This window comes from Pan paniscus, chromosome 5 (assembly GCF_029289425.2).
Source record: "Pan paniscus chromosome 5, NHGRI_mPanPan1-v2.0_pri, whole genome shotgun sequence".
Classification (NCBI taxonomy): Eukaryota; Metazoa; Chordata; class Mammalia; order Primates; family Hominidae; genus Pan; species Pan paniscus.
Window position 1 is genome coordinate 93,842,503 of NC_073254.2, and position 17,140 is coordinate 93,859,642.

Consider the following 17,140-nt stretch of genomic DNA (forward strand, 5'->3'; position numbering starts at 1 on the left):
GAAACCTGTTGAGTTTTTATTCTTCATAGGCACTGTGCTAGATTACTTTACATATGCTATTGCATTTACTTCTCAAAGTAACTCTAAGAAGTAAGTACATTTATCCCCATCATACATATGATAAAACTGAGGCTGAGAGAGGTTAAGTGACTTGCTCAAGATCATGTTACTAGTAACAGTAGAGCTAGGATTTGAACTCATCATTCCAAAGACCATGTTCTTTTCAGCTGCTCCACATGTCTTCGTAGGAGAATTGATAGAACCGGTAGTAGAATTCTTACTTTAACTGGAATAAAAGAATATGCTTGTTCTTAACTTTATTCCCTTGATCAGTTTTGTGGGAGGTTAAGTACAATGGATGAAGGTGATAACTTCAATTCTGGAAAGTGATGAAGAGTGGTGATGATAAAGGAAAAGAAGGAATAAAGTTAGGCACAGTCATAGACAATGTGTTGTTGTGTTCCTGGGAAAGCCAGGGGATTAGGCCCTGATTAAGGGAGGTCAGGGGAGGGAGATGACTTTAGTTTCTTGTCTTTTATGCTTCAGCCCCAACAGGAGGACAGACTTGTCAGTAGCACTAATGTGCCCTCCCATGGGCAGAGGTGAGGGAGCTTGGGGAGTGTGCACTTTTCCTTTCATCACCTTGCTTACCTATTTGACCCATAGCTTTTGATATGTGAGACAGTGCAAAGCTCTTAGTGCTGTCAGTGATTGCTTCTTTTCCTAATGAGGGATAGGACTGATCTGTTTTGCTACTTGGAAGGATCTAGATATGGAAAATTAGACTCATTCACTTTTTTTCACCTTGATTCAGCTTGCTGTGGTACAGCCAACTGCAGTTAATATTTCCGCAAATGGTTTTGGATTTGCTATTTGTCAGGTATGTAACGATGCTTATTTTTTTAAGTTAAATATGACTTTTTATAATAATTATTTGGTTTGGGGCTTTATTAAATCTTAGATAACTTGAATATAATTCTTAATGATTTACATCTGTGACTTAAGCAAGATATATCACTGTCTTTAATAAAAAGTATTAGAGATGTTGCCAGCCAGTGAGTAGAGAGCAATTATATAGATTGATTTTCTATTTGAAAACTATTTCTTGGAGATTATTTGCTTTTTGAAGTGAGGGTTAATGTCCTCCAATATGATTCCTGATAACAAATACATGTTTTACTTATAATTTCTTAATATTCATCTGAGAATGTAGAAGTCAACATGGTAGAATTATTGACTTGAGGGGAGGAATTGTGTCCCTTTAATGTAAAATCTTATATAATAGTAAATATAACAATTAAAGCATAATTATGCTCAATCCTCTGGTACAGAAAGAAAACATAAAGAAATCTACATTTTTATGGTGCAGCAGGAGCTACAATAAAATGGAAGTAGTATGAAAAATACTGAATAAGATAATCATCACACTAAATAGCACATAAAAATATTGAGGACTTTAAGATCATCTCATTAGAACCCAAGGATAATATGTGATAGGAACAAAAATGTTTGTGTGCTTGGGTAGAAACAAACAACCAAACGACCAAACAAAAACACTGAAACACTTACTGAGAAAGTAAAAAAATGGCTATTATGGAGAAAAAGTACTTTTTTCAAAAACCAGCACAATCATTCTAGTAGAGAGAACAGGTATACTTGCTGAGTAGGGCGGGTATACCTTGCTAAGCAGGTATAATTTAGAAACTTCCAAATAATTCTAAGATTATTTTGCATTATACTCTGAATACAGTAAACATTTTTTAAAACTAAAGGAAAAATGATCACAATGAAAAGGAATGGTATTCAGTGAAAAGGTCAGAAAGAGAAAGTAAACAATTTATTTCGATCTTTACTAACAAAGACCATGGGAAAATTCTCATTCTCAAGCTGTCTTGCAATCCAAGAGTAAATCCAAAAGTAAATATGCTGTGTATTCTAGATAAAATTGAAAAATTATATGTACTTAAATCACCAAGTTGGTTGGTAGAGAAATTACTGAAACCAAGTGATTTTTTACTTGAGGCTTGAAGCACACAGGGGTAAATATGGTACCTGTTGGTCAGAATGTTCATCAATCCCATGTCGGTCTCAAAATGCAGAAAACAAAAGGAAGGGACCAGTAGGCACTTCTCATGAGGGAGGAAAAAAATTACAAAGAAGTTGGTCACCCAGAAATGGGTATTGAGATTTCTTACAGTTGATATTTTTATAAGTGCTCTGGAACAAGGAAGGCAAAGAAAACTCATGAGTTTGCAGTAAATATTACCCTCTTTTGGGTAATAACATACTAAACTGTTGGAAATAAACTGCAAGATCTTTTGAAGTTCCCTGAGTGAGCAGTTGAGCTTTATTGCCAAATGTAAACCCTAATACTTAGTTATGGATGGGCATTAATTATGACCCGAGAGACAGAGTAGTCCTTGTTTGTTTCCTGATAGCATTGGTCTCTAAAGGGACAATTGCATGCCACCGAAAGGGGAATGATGGAAATAATAGAAAACATTTCTCCAATTTTATGGGACTGTTCTTCAGCTGCTTCAGGAATACTCTATAATGTAATCATTATACTTTAAGAAAGAGTTGACAAATGTCCAAAGTAAGATAACCAGAAAGATCAAGTGGATGAAGGATTATATCAGTTTGGATTGTGGCAGAATAAGAAGATTGCAACTTTTAGATTTGAAAAATGAAGGCTTAGAGGATTTTTTTAAGTATGCAAATCCATGAGGGGTATTAGATGTTAGTTCTGAGGGGTGTGTGTGTGTGTGTGTGCACGTGTGCATATGTGTATGTGTTTTAGGTATAAGTTAAAAGAAAATACAACCTTACAAAGCAACAGTAAGCTTTATGAACCTTGTTATAAAAAAGGGGATGAGGTAAAACATTTAAATAGATTCCAGTCCATCTGGGGATGAGACTGGACTAGGAAGTTTTGAGTACATTCCTAAGCTTCTGATTTAGGATCCCTTTGAGAAAGACACGGGTCCTCAGGCTCTCCCAGTGTGTCTACGGCACCTTTAACATCAGTGGTGGGTACAGAGTAGATGCCGAGAAAGACCCAGTTGACTTGAAAGCTATCATTTATTTTATCATCTTTGACAAACGTTGTATGAACAAAAATAATCCTCAGCAATGTTCAACTAAGGCTCTTCAATGTTTTAGTTTTGATTTATCCTACTGAGAGTTTTTGAAGTTCTAGTTAGAGAAAAATGACTCCATTTGGGCAACAGGTCTTAGAAATTAGTGAATGCTGTCAAGAAAGTTTTTTCCTCAAGGGAATGTTTACCCTCTTTGGCAAACCAGTATCCCCAAATATCACCCATAGTGTTTTATTGTACTTGTTTTGGAATATTACTTAACAGTTTTCTCCATTTAAACATAATTTTATAAATTTTAATACTATTTGTTAATAGTGATACTTTGTTAGCAAGTAAAATTAATTTTTTTCTAGTTTGAAGATTAAAAATCTTACTGGGTCCATCCAAAGAGAATCATTACCTAATACAGTATTTAGAAGGCAAAATGATGGAAATTTATGTCCAACTTGTTATTTATGCTAGTTTATTTTTTACAGCTCAATGTTGTATATAATGTGAAGGCTTCTGGGTCTTCTAGAAGACGAAGATCTATCCAAAATCAAGAAGCCTTTGATTTAGATGTTGCTGTAAAAGAAAATAAAGATGATCTCAATCATGTGGATTTGAATGTGTGTACAAGGTAAGTGTCTGCTTAGGTCTCTCTTCTTTTTTTCCTTTAAAAAATAGACTTGAAGGTTTAATTATGTATAGTTGTCTATATCAATCTAAGAAGTTATATTGAACAAAGAATTCAGTTATGAACTACACTTCAGATTACAAACTAGAAATACTACTAATTATATTCAAGCATTTATTAGATGCATACAAAAATTATTTACAAGTTTTCCCTGGACGTATAACACATTTGAATAGAACAGTGTATATATAAATTAATAAAACTCAGGTCTAATTTAGGAAAACTTTAAATTAAGTCAATCATATTTAATACTTCAAAAATGGTTATTTCTTGTTATGAGTTATTTTTCTGTAGAAATAATTATTTCAGGTTCATATTGAACCTTAACTGTTAGGCATTTAACTCAAAACTTTATGATAACATGCAAATTCAATCAAGAGGATAGTTTTTTTTTAGGTACATTGAAAATATTCCAGTTTAGGAGTTTCTCATCTTGGATAATTAGACACTTAACAGCTGAAGCTTCTGGGAGTACTTTTTAAGTTGACTCTTAAATTGTTCTATATCCAAAGCATCTGAGAATCTTGTTAATAAGGAAAAAGGGTTCTACCTCAACCCAACCGACTTCACAGTAAGACTGGGAAGCTGCAGATTTTTGGTCATTCCACTGCACACAGGAGTTTGAGCACACTCCTTGTGAAAGTTCTTGAATAGAGGCTTCACTTTCTTTTCTTTCGTGAATCTATTCTCTTACATCTGCATTATTTGGTATTGAGCTGGGACTTAAAGATGCACTGGCATTGAGGAGCTGCTGTTTGCTCTTCTAAAATATCCCATAGTGTCCTGGTTTAACTTAGCTTATTGTTGGGCTAGAAGTCCCTGATGTGGTCCTGAGCTGGCAGATGTTCTTCAAGGTCATCTCTGGGTGTTCATCCAGGTGGCCAGCCTTCACAGCCATTGCCTGGACCCAGTCTCCGCCATTACTGCTACTGTCTGTCTTTATCTTTGGACCTTCTTGTTCATGATTTTGGGGTAAAATGTCCCACATTTGTCCCATTCTTCACCTTCTTGGGCATTTTGGGCCAGCAGCAAGGGGATATCAGAATCTCCGTGTTGGCATCCTTTTCAGCTGAGAAAAAAGTAGGACTCCAATTATTTTTTACGAGTCTTCCAATTGGTCTCTGTTATAGAATAACAACTTCAAGTTATTACTATTATTATAAACAATAACAACCTACAGTAATTACAAACTTATATGCCAGGCACGGCACCAAACACTTTTACATGCATATCATTTAATTCTTACAGGAACTGTGTAAAGTATGTGTTATTATTATCCCTGCTTTTCTCAAATTCCTGGCCTCAAGTGATCCTCCTGCACTGGCCTCCCAAAGTGCTGGGCTTACAGGCATGAGCCACTGTGCGCCACCTATTCTTGCTTTTCTCATTCATTTATTTATTCCCTCAGCAAGTATTGCTTGAGTCTCTACTATGTGCCAGGCATGGTGTCTGTGTGTCAGGTGTGGGAATATAATTGTAAGCCAAAAAAGACACAAGCTCTGCCTTGTGGAACTTGCTGTTTGAGGGGGATACAGAAATTAATGGAAACAATCCCCTAAGCAAGCCTAAAATTCTAATTTTGAAAAGGGCAAAGAAGAAGACCCTCATGGAGTTAAGAGAGGGAGATTTTTACCTCTTAAGAGACATCAAGTGAAGAAACATGAGAAAAATGAGGTGGGGAACCAGAATTCAGACTGTGAAGAGGCCTCAGCATTTATAGGGGTTCATGTAAGGATGCAGGATTTCCAGTTTTAAGCATCAGGAATCAGATGGACAACAGAGTTTGGGTGGTAGGTAGAGCCTGAAGAAGGGAAATGTTTTCATGTGAGGGTAGGGGTTTTATAAAAAGGATTTAAATGCTGCTACTAGTTTTCTGAGAAAAATCTGGTATGAAGGACAGATAACATTTAGGTGTATTTTTTCAGCAGCACATTATAAAAAGATTACTTGATATTTCAGACACTTTATTCCTATCAACAGGGTCCAAGACCTTACCTCATACCAGGCTTTCTGTGTGGCATGATAGTTTAACAAATTCTGCCCCAGGCTTGGTAGAGAGATCAGATCAACCAAGGTACTTTTGATATGTACTGAAAGTATAATCTGCATTGTGCTTTTAAATGTTTAAGCATATTGACTGTTTTTTTCTCATCTATATTTTTTTCTCATATGCAAACACCTCTAGTTTCAATCCATTTATTAGTTCTCAATAACATCTATTTTGGCTCAGTGCATTGCCAGCAGATGGTTTCAGTTGCTTTGGATTGCAGAGCCAGCTGAAGTCAGCAGTTGTACTGTATGGCTTTTCAATCAGTCATGTTTGGCAGGCATGGGTTTTCTGCTCTAAAAAGCAAGATTTTTCTAACAGCCCTTCTTTCTTTTGCCATTTAAAAGGACAACAGGTACTAACTTAATGCTATGATTCTTTTAAATTGGAGGCAAACATCTTTCCATAATCACTTAGCTGGGCTCCTTCTGCTCTAAATGAAAAGCTCTTGCCATCAATTCATTTTATAAAAATATTTATTTTCAAGCAGACAAAATGTTGTTGGTGCCCAGATCCTTTGATGCTCACATCATGTACAACAGGGCGAGAGAAGGATGCAGTGTAATAAAACTTTCCAAGGCTTGTAATTCCCTCACGGTGGCCAAAGAAAACACAAAATGTTCTTCAAGTATATGGGAGAACAAAGGGAAGGCTTCTCCCTACTGGTCTGATGTTTCTAAAATCAGACGAATGAAAGGTTGCTAAGACCTTGGATGGGACCTATCACTAAGTGGTCAAGTGATGCCTCCTTCTCAGGGCCTGGCTTTCAGCTTGCAAGTTTGGTGCTGTCAACTTTTGAGAAAAGGAAAAGTGCAATTCTGTTTGGAATCACCACTAGAAAATAGAGTTGTCTGTTGAAAGGATGTATATTGTACTGTCACAGTTTATAAGCACAAGCCTCTTACATTGCAGGCATTGCATACTATCTGTCAGATGAACACATTGTTGTATCATTATTCCTTATATGGTTAAAAGTTATAAGATTACCACACATGTAAGAAAATGATAACCTGTTTTAAAATTCTCTATAGGGAATTTTATTTGAACTCAAACAGTATTTGGAATAACATTTGGTGGGTTTGATTTTTGTATGAAGATAATTTGATAACAGCTATGGGTTTTTCCTGAGGAGTTTTCATTCATCCTCCCTCTTTGATTTAGCTTTTTGGGCCCAGGTAGGAGTGGCATGGCTCTTATGGAAGTTAACCTACTAAGTGGCTTTATGGTGCCTTCAGACGCAATTTCTCTGAGCGAGACAGTGAAGAAAGTGGAATACGATCATGGAAAACTCAACCTCTATTTAGATTCTGTAAGTAGTAAAACATAAGGTAACTGTTGACAAAGCCACTGTGTTTTGTGTTCAGGTGTCTACCTTACTTTAAGTATGTTTTCTTTAAGTCATTGTTATTTCAACTTTTTGTGTCCCTGAACGAGTTTAACAAGGCAACCATATATTTATCTCCATTAGAAAGACATAAGTATAAAATCAGTTTAGAGAGTTGCTATTAATGACGAGCCTGATGAAGGTCTTCATAACTCAATCTTTATTTCATGCCAGATGTGAAATACATAGAAATTTCCATAGTATAATTAAAAAAATTCAACCCAGATCTGAATCTGAGAGTCTGTCTGCCTCAGGGAGTTGCCTAGGCTGGAGTGCAGTGGTGCAATCGTAGCTCACTGCAACCTCCAACTCCTGGGCTCAAGTGATCCTCCCACTGCAGGCTCCTGAGTAGCTGGGACCACAGGTGCATGCCACCATGCCTAGATAATTTCATGAGAATTTTTTGTAGAGACGGGGTCTCACTTTGTTGCCCAGGCTGGTTTTGAACTCCTGACTTCAAGTGATCTTCTGGTCTTGGCCTCTCAAAGTGTTGGGATTACAGGTGTGAGCCGCCATGCCTGGCTGGAAGACGAAAGTCTTAATTACACATTTTAAAATTCTTCCATGAAGCTTTTAACAAACCTTAAAGGGGTTCATATTCTTACCTTGAAAAATTAGGTGCTAAATCATGGAAGACTATTCTCAGAGATTTGATCTTAACATAGAATTGTTACATAACCTTCGTGTACTCTTTCCATTGCTGAATGAGTACTACTGATTCAAGAATAAGGTGCATACAGTGTGTAGGGAAAGGTAAGTGAAGAATTCCAGACTCTACTTGGTATGTCTCAAAACTGGTGGTATGTAAGTTTATTCTTTTCTTATAGCATCTATATGAGCTTCATAGGTTGAATTGATATTGAGTTCATAGTATTCTAAGGATTTCATATTACATGGGTGGGTTTGTATGTTTCTTATTTCAGTTTTGCTAAGTATGAAGCAGAAATATATTGCTGAATATATACTTTTAAAAAGATAGTTCTTGAATGGTCTCATTTGTTTTAGCACTTCAAAACCACTTTGGTTAAAGCCCTGTTAAAACTAATTCAGTCTCAATATAATGTTAAATAACAGTCTCTAGATTCTTTTGCTCTTTAGGAATTATCTTACATTAAGCACTGCTTGAAAGCCATTGGCCTGATTTGGAACTTGAAAAACAAATTTAAGGTTTTAGTTTAGTTGTGTAATTGGTTTTGGAGTTTGTCTTCTATCTTTGATGCTCTTGTTAATCGTTATTTTAATTTGAGTGTCCAGTACTCTTTGAGTGGTCAGTTTGACTTTTCATTTACTACTATTGGCAAATAAGGGAATGTTTGAAGGAATTTACTAATTTCTGATTCTTTAATGAGTGTTGTTTGCCAAATTGGCCAAATCTATCTCTCTTGGAGACAGATAGGCTGGCCTTGTGTACCCCATCTCAGTCATTGGCTGTGGAGTACAGCCCCATCTTAGTTACCTCACCTACTGGGTGACATGGCTTGCATGAGCTGAGGGTGATTCCCAGGAGAAGGAGGCTGCTGTGAGCCATTAGTAGTAACTGGGGGTGGGGTGCACCATCTGAGACAGGAGATCTAGGTGCATGCACCCTCAGGCTTGCTGCTTACTTAACCACTCTAATTCTCAGTATCCCATTCAGCAAAATGGAACTAAGAACAATACCTTTTTGTAAGCATTGTTTTACAAGTTAAATAAGATAGTTCATAGGAAGTACTTACTGCAGTATCTGACATGTAGAAATCCTCCCTAAGTGTTAGTCTCTGTTTCCTAAAATGATGAGAAAAAAGAAATGTCTTTACTTAATCATGAACACACAGTGTGCCAACCCTTTAAGACTCTTTTGTATTTCTCTAGGTAAATGAAACCCAGTTTTGTGTTAATATTCCTGCTGTGAGAAACTTTAAAGTTTCAAATACCCAAGATGCTTCAGTGTCCATAGTGGATTACTATGAGCCAAGTAAGTATGCTCTGGAGTTCTTAATACTTTAGAAATTAAGCCAGGCATTCATTCATTTATTGGAAGTGACCACACGTTGGATTGGTTCTGTGGGGAGGGCAGGATTTGGTAGGAGAAAGCATAGGAGGCGGGGAGGCAGGAAGTGAGCATTCCATTTCAGTGAAGACTATTGATAATTTACAAGGGTCACATGATAGGTTTTAGCATATGAAATTTAAAAATGATATATTTTTTCATAATGTTTTAGATTTTTAACTCACAATTATAAACTTTACAAAGAAAAATTGGCATAGAGAGTCCAGTTATGTCTCATTTGCAAGGTATTGCTTCTATTCCAAGCACCCATTCCATCTGTTTCCAGCTTTAAAATGGGAGTTCTTAATGTGGCACATATACACCATGGAATACTATGCAGCTATAAAAAAGGATGAGTTCATGTCCTTTGTAGGGACATGGATGAAGCTGGAAACCATCATTCTCAGCAAACTATCGCAAGGACAAAAAACCAAACGCCACATGTTCGCACTCATAGGTGGGAATTGAACAATGAGAACACTTGGACACAGAGAGGGGATCATCACATACCAGGGCCTGTCATGGGGTTGGGGGAGGAGGGAGGGATAGCATTAGGAGTTATACCTAATGTAAATGATGAGTTAACGGGTGCAGCACACCAACATGGCACATGTATACATATGTAACAAACCTGCACGTTGTGCACGTGTACCCTAGAACTTAAAGTATAATAAAAAAAATGGGAGTTCTTCTAAAAGTAGAGCTACCATTTGACCCCACAATCCCATTACTGGATATATACCCAAAGGACAATAAATTGTTCTACCAAAAAGACACCTGCACTCATATGTTTATCACAGCACTAATTCACAATAGCAAAGACAGGTCATCGACCTAGGTGCCCATCAACTGTGAATTGGATAAAGAAAATGTGGTAGATGTACATCATGGAATACTATACAGCCATAAAAAAGAACTAAATTATGTCTTTTGCAGCAACATGGATGCAGCTGAAGGTCATTATTCTAAGTGAATTAATGAAGAAACAGAAAACCAAATATCACATGTTCTCACTTATAAGTGGGAGCTGAACATTGGGTACACATGGACATAAAAATGGGAACAGTAGACACTGGGAACTTCAAAAGTGGGGAGGGAGAGGGGGAATAAGGGCTGAAACACTCTCTATTGGGTACAATGTTCATTATTTGGGTGACAGGATCAATAGAAGCCCAAACCTCAGCATCACATAATATACCCTTGTAACAAACTTGTACATGTACCCCTGAATAGTAAATAAATAAATAACAAATAATAAATAAAATGGGACTTCTTCAGGAGAGAACATGAACAGCATCTGCAATGCAGTAGCATCGGCTGGAGTTAGCTGTTTCTTTATTGAGGGAGTCTGGTGTTTTGCTGAAACTTACACTTGATAACAGATTTTTTAAAGTGTATCAAGAAAAATATAGCCTGTTTGGAAAATAACTTGAGCTTCTTTGATTTTACTGGTAACTTCTTATTTTTATAAAATGATGGAAATTTAGGATGTAAAAATAGAGAGCTGGTCTGGAGATGGCCCAAGTTTAATAGGATGAATCCATGTTCAGTCAGAGTGACTTTTTGTATGTGATCTCTGGCCTAATGTTTCTAATTGTAATATGTCTTATTTTGAATAAGCACTTGTGGTGGCTCAGAATCATCACAATGCATGAGAAGCACGAACATTTTTATGTGTTAGGTAGTTGTAGATAATTACACTTTAAATGAGATGAACTTGTTCCCATTGTTGTTAGTGTTTCATAGAGTATTCAAGACTAAGGTGTAGCACCAGTTCTCTCCTCATAGTCAACAAGCCAGTTCCTCTTGTCTTTTGCCCCCTGTTGGCACTGAGGAAGAGGATTCACCCAGGTTCTTGTGGGACATTTGGGAAACACTGGTGTGGCACTTTTTTTCTAGTGGAGGGATGGAATACACTGTGGAGACCCAATGACAGTAACTAGTTGTCCAACTTTATTACTTTACTTAGTTGCAAAATTCCCCAATTTATATTTCTTGGGTGCATGGGGAACATTTTAAACATTTAAGAAACAAAAATAATTCAGTCTATGCAAATTTTTATGGAAAACAACTTACTTATGAGGAGGCCATTTTAAAATGAAAATATGGGAAAGATCAGAATAAGCTAAACCTTCCAACCCATTTTAAAAAATCTCAAAACACATTTACGATATGGACAACAGTCTCTGAAAAATCATGAATAAATTTGAAAATAGAATATGTTTTTTAAAAATTATAAAACTCATTTATGTTTTACAGTGAGTTCACTGTGGTGTTATAGGTACTTTAAGTAGTTTTTGTCATGTTTGCTTTTAGATACTATATGCTGAGTGCTTTAAAACAAGGTATTGCATAGGCAGTCTTCTCTTCATATTTATGTATTTTTTTACTAGAGCCCAGGGTAAATGCCCCTTTTCAGTAGTTCTAATGATTAGAATTTTATTTGAGTGCATAGAGAATGTCATCCTAAAATAAACTCTTGAGGAGGTTAAACAGTCCTTAACTGAAAATTCTCCCTGATGCAGTAAGAGATTAAAGTGGTGCTTGTGATTGCAGTGTGCAGCTGCAGTCTATTTGCTCTCTTTTAATGCTGGCCAACTGCTGGTGGTAGACAGATTGGACTGAGCGCATTGTTTCTCTCTTGGATTTGGTTAGTACTTTGGACCACTCTTGGACATTTCAGTTGTTTCTTGTAAAGAAAAATAAAATTAGGTTAAGAATGGAAAACTCAGAAAAGTGTATCGAAATGCTCTTATGTTTTGGCAAAGTCAGTGTTTCTAAACAAGGGAGCCATGTGAACTGATGTCTGCTTCTTTGAACAGGGAGACAGGCGGTGAGAAGTTACAACTCTGAAGTGAAGCTGTCCTTCTGTGACCTTTGCAGCGATGTCCAGGGCTGCCGTCCTTGTGAGGATGGAGCTTCAGGCTCCCATCATCACCCTTCAGTCATTTTTATTTTCTGTTTCATGCTTCTGTACTTTTTGGAACTTTGGCTGTGATTTATTTTTAAAGGACTCTGTGTAACACTAAGATTTCCAGTAGTCACATGTGATTGTTTTGTTTTCGTAGAAGAATACTGCTTCTATTTTGAAAAAACAGTTTTTTTTTTCTTTCTATGGGGTTGCAGGAATGGTGTACAACAGGTCCTAGTATGTATAGCTGCATAGATTTCTTCACCTGATCTTTGTGTGGAAGATCAGAATGAATGCAGTTGTGTGTCTATATTTTCCCCTCTCAAAATCTTTTAGAATTTTTTTGGAGGTGTTTGTTTTCTCCAGAATAACGGTATTACTTTAGAATAGGTATTCTCCTCATTTTGTGAAAGAAATGAACCTAGATTCTTAAGCATTATTACACATCCATGTTTGCTTAAAGATGGATTTCCCTCCGAATGGGAGAAAACAGCCAGCAGGAGGAGCTTCATCTGTTCCCTTCCCACCTCCAACCTAACCCTACTGCCCACCCCACCCCAACCCACCCCATGCCCAGTGGTCTCAGTAGATACTTCTTAACTGGAAATTCTTTCTTTTCAGAATCTAGGTGGTGAATTTTTTTTAAGTGGCACGGTCTTTTTCTGCTTGAAATCTGATCACACCCCCCAGCCATTGCCCTCCCTCTCTTTTTCCTCTGTAGAGAAATGTGAGGGGCAGTACATTTACTGTGCTTTTCACACCATCTCAGAGGTTGAGGAGCATACTGAAAATTGCCCTGGGGGGTGCTGGGTGTGCTGTCTCCTTCCCACATCCTCAGCCCCACACCAGCTCTATTTCAGGGGTGAGAGTCAGAGAGCACTGCAATATGTGCTTCATGGGATTTCGATTCGAAGATCCTAGACCAGGGAGACACTGTGAGCCAGGGATACAACAAAATACTAGGTAAGTCACTGCAGACTGACCTCCCTGCAGTTTGGGAAAGAAGCTGGGTTTGTGGAGAATCAGAGCATCTTGACATGACTGCTGACCTAAAGATCCCTGGCATTGGCCAGGGATCCTGTGGAACCTCTTCTAGTTCAGAGGTGTGAGCATTAGACTGCCAGTTGTCCAGTGACATCTGATGCTTGCTGTGAACTTTTAAGATCCCTGAATCCTGAGCACCTCAATCTTTAATTGCCCTGTATTCCGAAGGGTAATATAATTTATCTGGATGGAAATTTTAAAGATGAATCCCCCTTTTTTCTTTTCCTCATTCTCTCTTTTCTTTCCTTCTCCCTTTCTTCTTTGCCTTCTAAATATACTGAAATGATTTAGATATGTGTCAACAATTAATGATCTTTTATTCAATCTAAGAAATGATTTAGTTTTTCTCTTTAGCTCTATGGCATTTCACTCAAGTGGACAGGGGAAAAAGTAAATGCCATGGGCTCCAAAGAATTTGCTTTATGTTTTTAGCTATTTAAAAATAAATCCATCAAAAATAAGGTATGCAAATGTATCTTTTAAAGTTAATTTTTAAAAATGCTCTTATTTTAGTGAATTTTCAGAAATTATAGTGGAATGGATGCTCATATATTGCTTATGGATATTTTGGATACCAAAGTAGGAATAACTGACATTCAGTATTTTAAAGCTGGCAAACCTGTACATAGAAAATAGATCCCCAGACAGTGGTCTATGAAGAGGGCAGTTAAGTATCAAATACTTAATTTTCTTCCCTTTTTTTCTTAAGTGGGGAAAAGTTTCTAGATCTCTTACACCTCTGACACAATCTGTTCTAAAACAGGCACTTGTAATGTTGGGGCCTCCTTGTAAACGTATTTTTGCCCTTTGCTCTCTGGGAGTTCTTTAAAGGTGAAATCATCTTACAAAGAAATTGGGGGAGGGTCTTGGCAAAGGACTTTCCCCTCCTCTTTCCTGGCCTGGGAACCTTATACTGACAATCAATACTTTATATTTTAAAGTATATAATTTATAGTTAACTTCTAGTGTAATATATTAGGAAACACTAGAATGGAAAGGCCATTGGAAGACAGGTTGTATCTTTTTTAGACCATATTTCCTTGTTTAAAAACTATCATTTGAATACTTTTTTGGTGAAGAACTCCATGTTTTCAAGTTAAAGGTCACCTCGTAGGCTAGGCGCAGTGGCTCATGCCTGTAATCCCAGCACTCTGGGAGGCTGAGGCGGGTGAATCACAAGGTTAGGAGTTTGAGACCAGCCTGACCAATATGGTGAAACCCCGTCCCTACTAAAAATACAAAATTTAGCCAGGCGTGGTGGCATGCACCTGTAGTCCCACCTACTCGGGAGGCTGAGGCAGGAGAATCACTTGAACCTGAGAGACAGAGGTTGCAGTGAGCTGAGATCACGCCACTGCACTCCAGCCTGGGGGACAGAGCGAGATTCTGTCTCAAAAAACAAAAAACAAAAAAGTCACCTTGTAACTCATCTCTTTTTATTGTAAGTTTATTAAAAATGAAGAGGACAACAATGAGAAGGAACAGAAAGGGTTAGCTAGCACTGCCTCCTGGTGCATGGGGCTGTGCACATGTCCTGGCCACTTCTTCCTTCATACTTCCCTTAGAGAACTTGCTCTGCTACAAGCAGTGGGCTTGGACTAAAAGTGATTAAAATACCACAGGCATAAGGAGAAAAGGAGTATATGTAGTAGTAATAATTACTAGTACAAATTATTTTCTTCACATGCTATGAGTAATAATATTAAAAAACTCATTTTACCATTAAGATTCCTTATGCTGAAGCTCTTCCATTTAGAATACTGTCAATGTCATTTACTGGTATGAACTAAAGTCCCCCTTCTTTTCCACTCACTGGGAACCTTAGTAAGACACCAGCATATCTCACCTCTCTTTCTGACTGGCCAATGCTTCCAGAGACTGAATGTTGGGAAAACCTAGTAGCCAAACAATTCTAGGACAGAATAACATTTTTATATTTGGTTCCACCATCTTATTACATTTAGTTATAGTTTTAAAAAAGAAATTCAAGCCCATTAAAATATGTCTGGTCAATGAAATGCTTCCTTTTATTGTGTTGTGCTATTGTACTTTGTTTTTCAAAACATTGTAAAAATAGTATCTTTGGTTTAGTATTTTGGATTATATATTATAATCTGAGGAGCGTTTTGCTTATGTAGAATCCAGATATATTTCTGTTACCTAGGAGATGTTACTTACATATGTAATACCGTATCCTGCACGTGGAAATATTCAGAATTGTAGATAGCATAACTCTCCCTGCTCCTATTCTTTTGAGCCTAGGTATAATTTTTTTTTTTAGAAAAAGACATATTTAGCTTTAATTTCTATTTATGCTAAACATAGTTATAAGTAGTCTGTCGATATAATACCAACTATTTTTATTTTTACATAATTCAATTATTTCATTTGACATGTCTGGCAGACTCAAGACATTAAATAAAAAATTGGAACTATGATTTTTCTTTGTCATTTTTTAAAAAAGAATTATTTTATTAACCTGCTGGCATATAATCTGGAGTTCTTTTCACAACCTTACTTTTTCTGATTTGCTTTATTGAATGATTGAATACTCATTTCTTTCTAAAAATATGTTGTAAATTCTGCCTTGGCAAGATTTCTCCCTATGAGGGTAGTTATTATTTGAGTCTGCCAAGTGGTTACCATGGGGCAAGGTGCCATGATATATTCTTGGGTGCATTGGTTTTTTGCGCATTGTAAATTTAAGACACTTATAGTAAGTGGACTCATTCATGGATGAGTTTCAGAACCTTTTACGTTCTCGGTAGAGGCTTCTGTTGGACAGGCAGAAGAGTATATTCCTCACTTTTTTTTTTGTCTTCAAATTCCAGTAAGGCATAGCACTTTTAAGAAATTAGAATTTTTCTATCATCTATGCAAATGATATTTATGTTAATATTAAATATCTTATGTTACACTGGGAGTAATTTGAGGTGCAATTATTTTTATTACTACTTTGAATAGAGGACCATTATCCTTCTTTCTTCAGAAAACTAAGAAGTAAGTGTAACTTTTAAAGTAAGTATATATCAGTGAGAGTAGGCTTGTTTTACAACTATTTCTAGCCAGTGAGTTGTGTTTTCATGTCTCATCAAAAGACAATACCACATTGCATCATTTTACAAAATATGTTGTCATTTTCATTTCAATTGTAACATAGGAAAATAGATATTTCCTAGATGATTTCTGAGTTTCTTACTGCAAAGAACAGTTATAAATTGGTATACATGTGTCTCTGTAATAGGGATAATATTGATATATCTGTTGCTACATATTTAAGAATCATTCTATCTTATGTTGTCTTGAGGCCAATATTTACCACGTTTGCCCAGTGTATTGAATTGGTGTTAGAAGGTAGTTCCATGTTCCATTTGTAGATCTTTAAGATTTTATCTTTGATAACTTTAATAGAATGTGGCTCAATTCTGGTCCTTCAAGCCTGTATGGTTTGGATTTTCAGTAGGGGACAGTTGATGTGGAGTCAATCTCTTTTGTACACAGGAAGCTTTATAAAATTTCATTCACGAATTTCTTATTTTGGGAAGCTGTTTTGCATATGAGAAGAACACTGTTGAAATAAGGAACTAAAGCTTTATATATTGATCAAGGTGATTCTGAAAGTTTTAATTTTTAATGTTGTAATGTTATGTTATTGTTAATTGTACTTTATTATGTATTCAATAGAAAATCATGATTTATTAATAAAAGTTTAAATTCTCATCTATTTATTATGTGTTCTTTTTATTTTAGCATAAAGCATGTCTATAGCACACCTCCCTTATTTAAGCTTATTTATGAGAAACAGGATATTTGAGGCTAGCTTAGAGTAGGGATTATTGTGTTGCAAGGTAGCAACATAATGAAGTTGAAGAAATTTGATTACCAGCCTCCTTTACCTCCCCGCTCAGTGAAGAGGTAAGTAATACACAAATTAAAAAAAGTTAATGTGAG

The 17,140-nt window shown here is 36.5% G+C and overlaps 1 protein-coding gene across 1 annotated transcript in view; it reads left to right on the top strand.

Annotated features, from left to right (window-relative positions):
* CD109 (CD109 molecule) overlaps positions 1-16,913 on the top strand; it is a 136,567-nt gene extending 119,654 nt beyond the window's left edge. Inside the window, exons 29-33 of the mRNA XM_034962387.3 lie at positions 815-880; positions 3,575-3,717; positions 6,983-7,130; positions 9,057-9,159; positions 12,057-16,913. Coding sequence (XP_034818278.3) covers positions 815-880; positions 3,575-3,717; positions 6,983-7,130; positions 9,057-9,159; positions 12,057-12,232 — 636 coding nt within the window. The 3' untranslated portion in view covers positions 12,233-16,913. The remainder of the gene's footprint in view (positions 1-814; positions 881-3,574; positions 3,718-6,982; positions 7,131-9,056; positions 9,160-12,056) is intronic.
* The last annotated feature ends 227 nt before the right edge of the window (positions 16,914-17,140 follow it).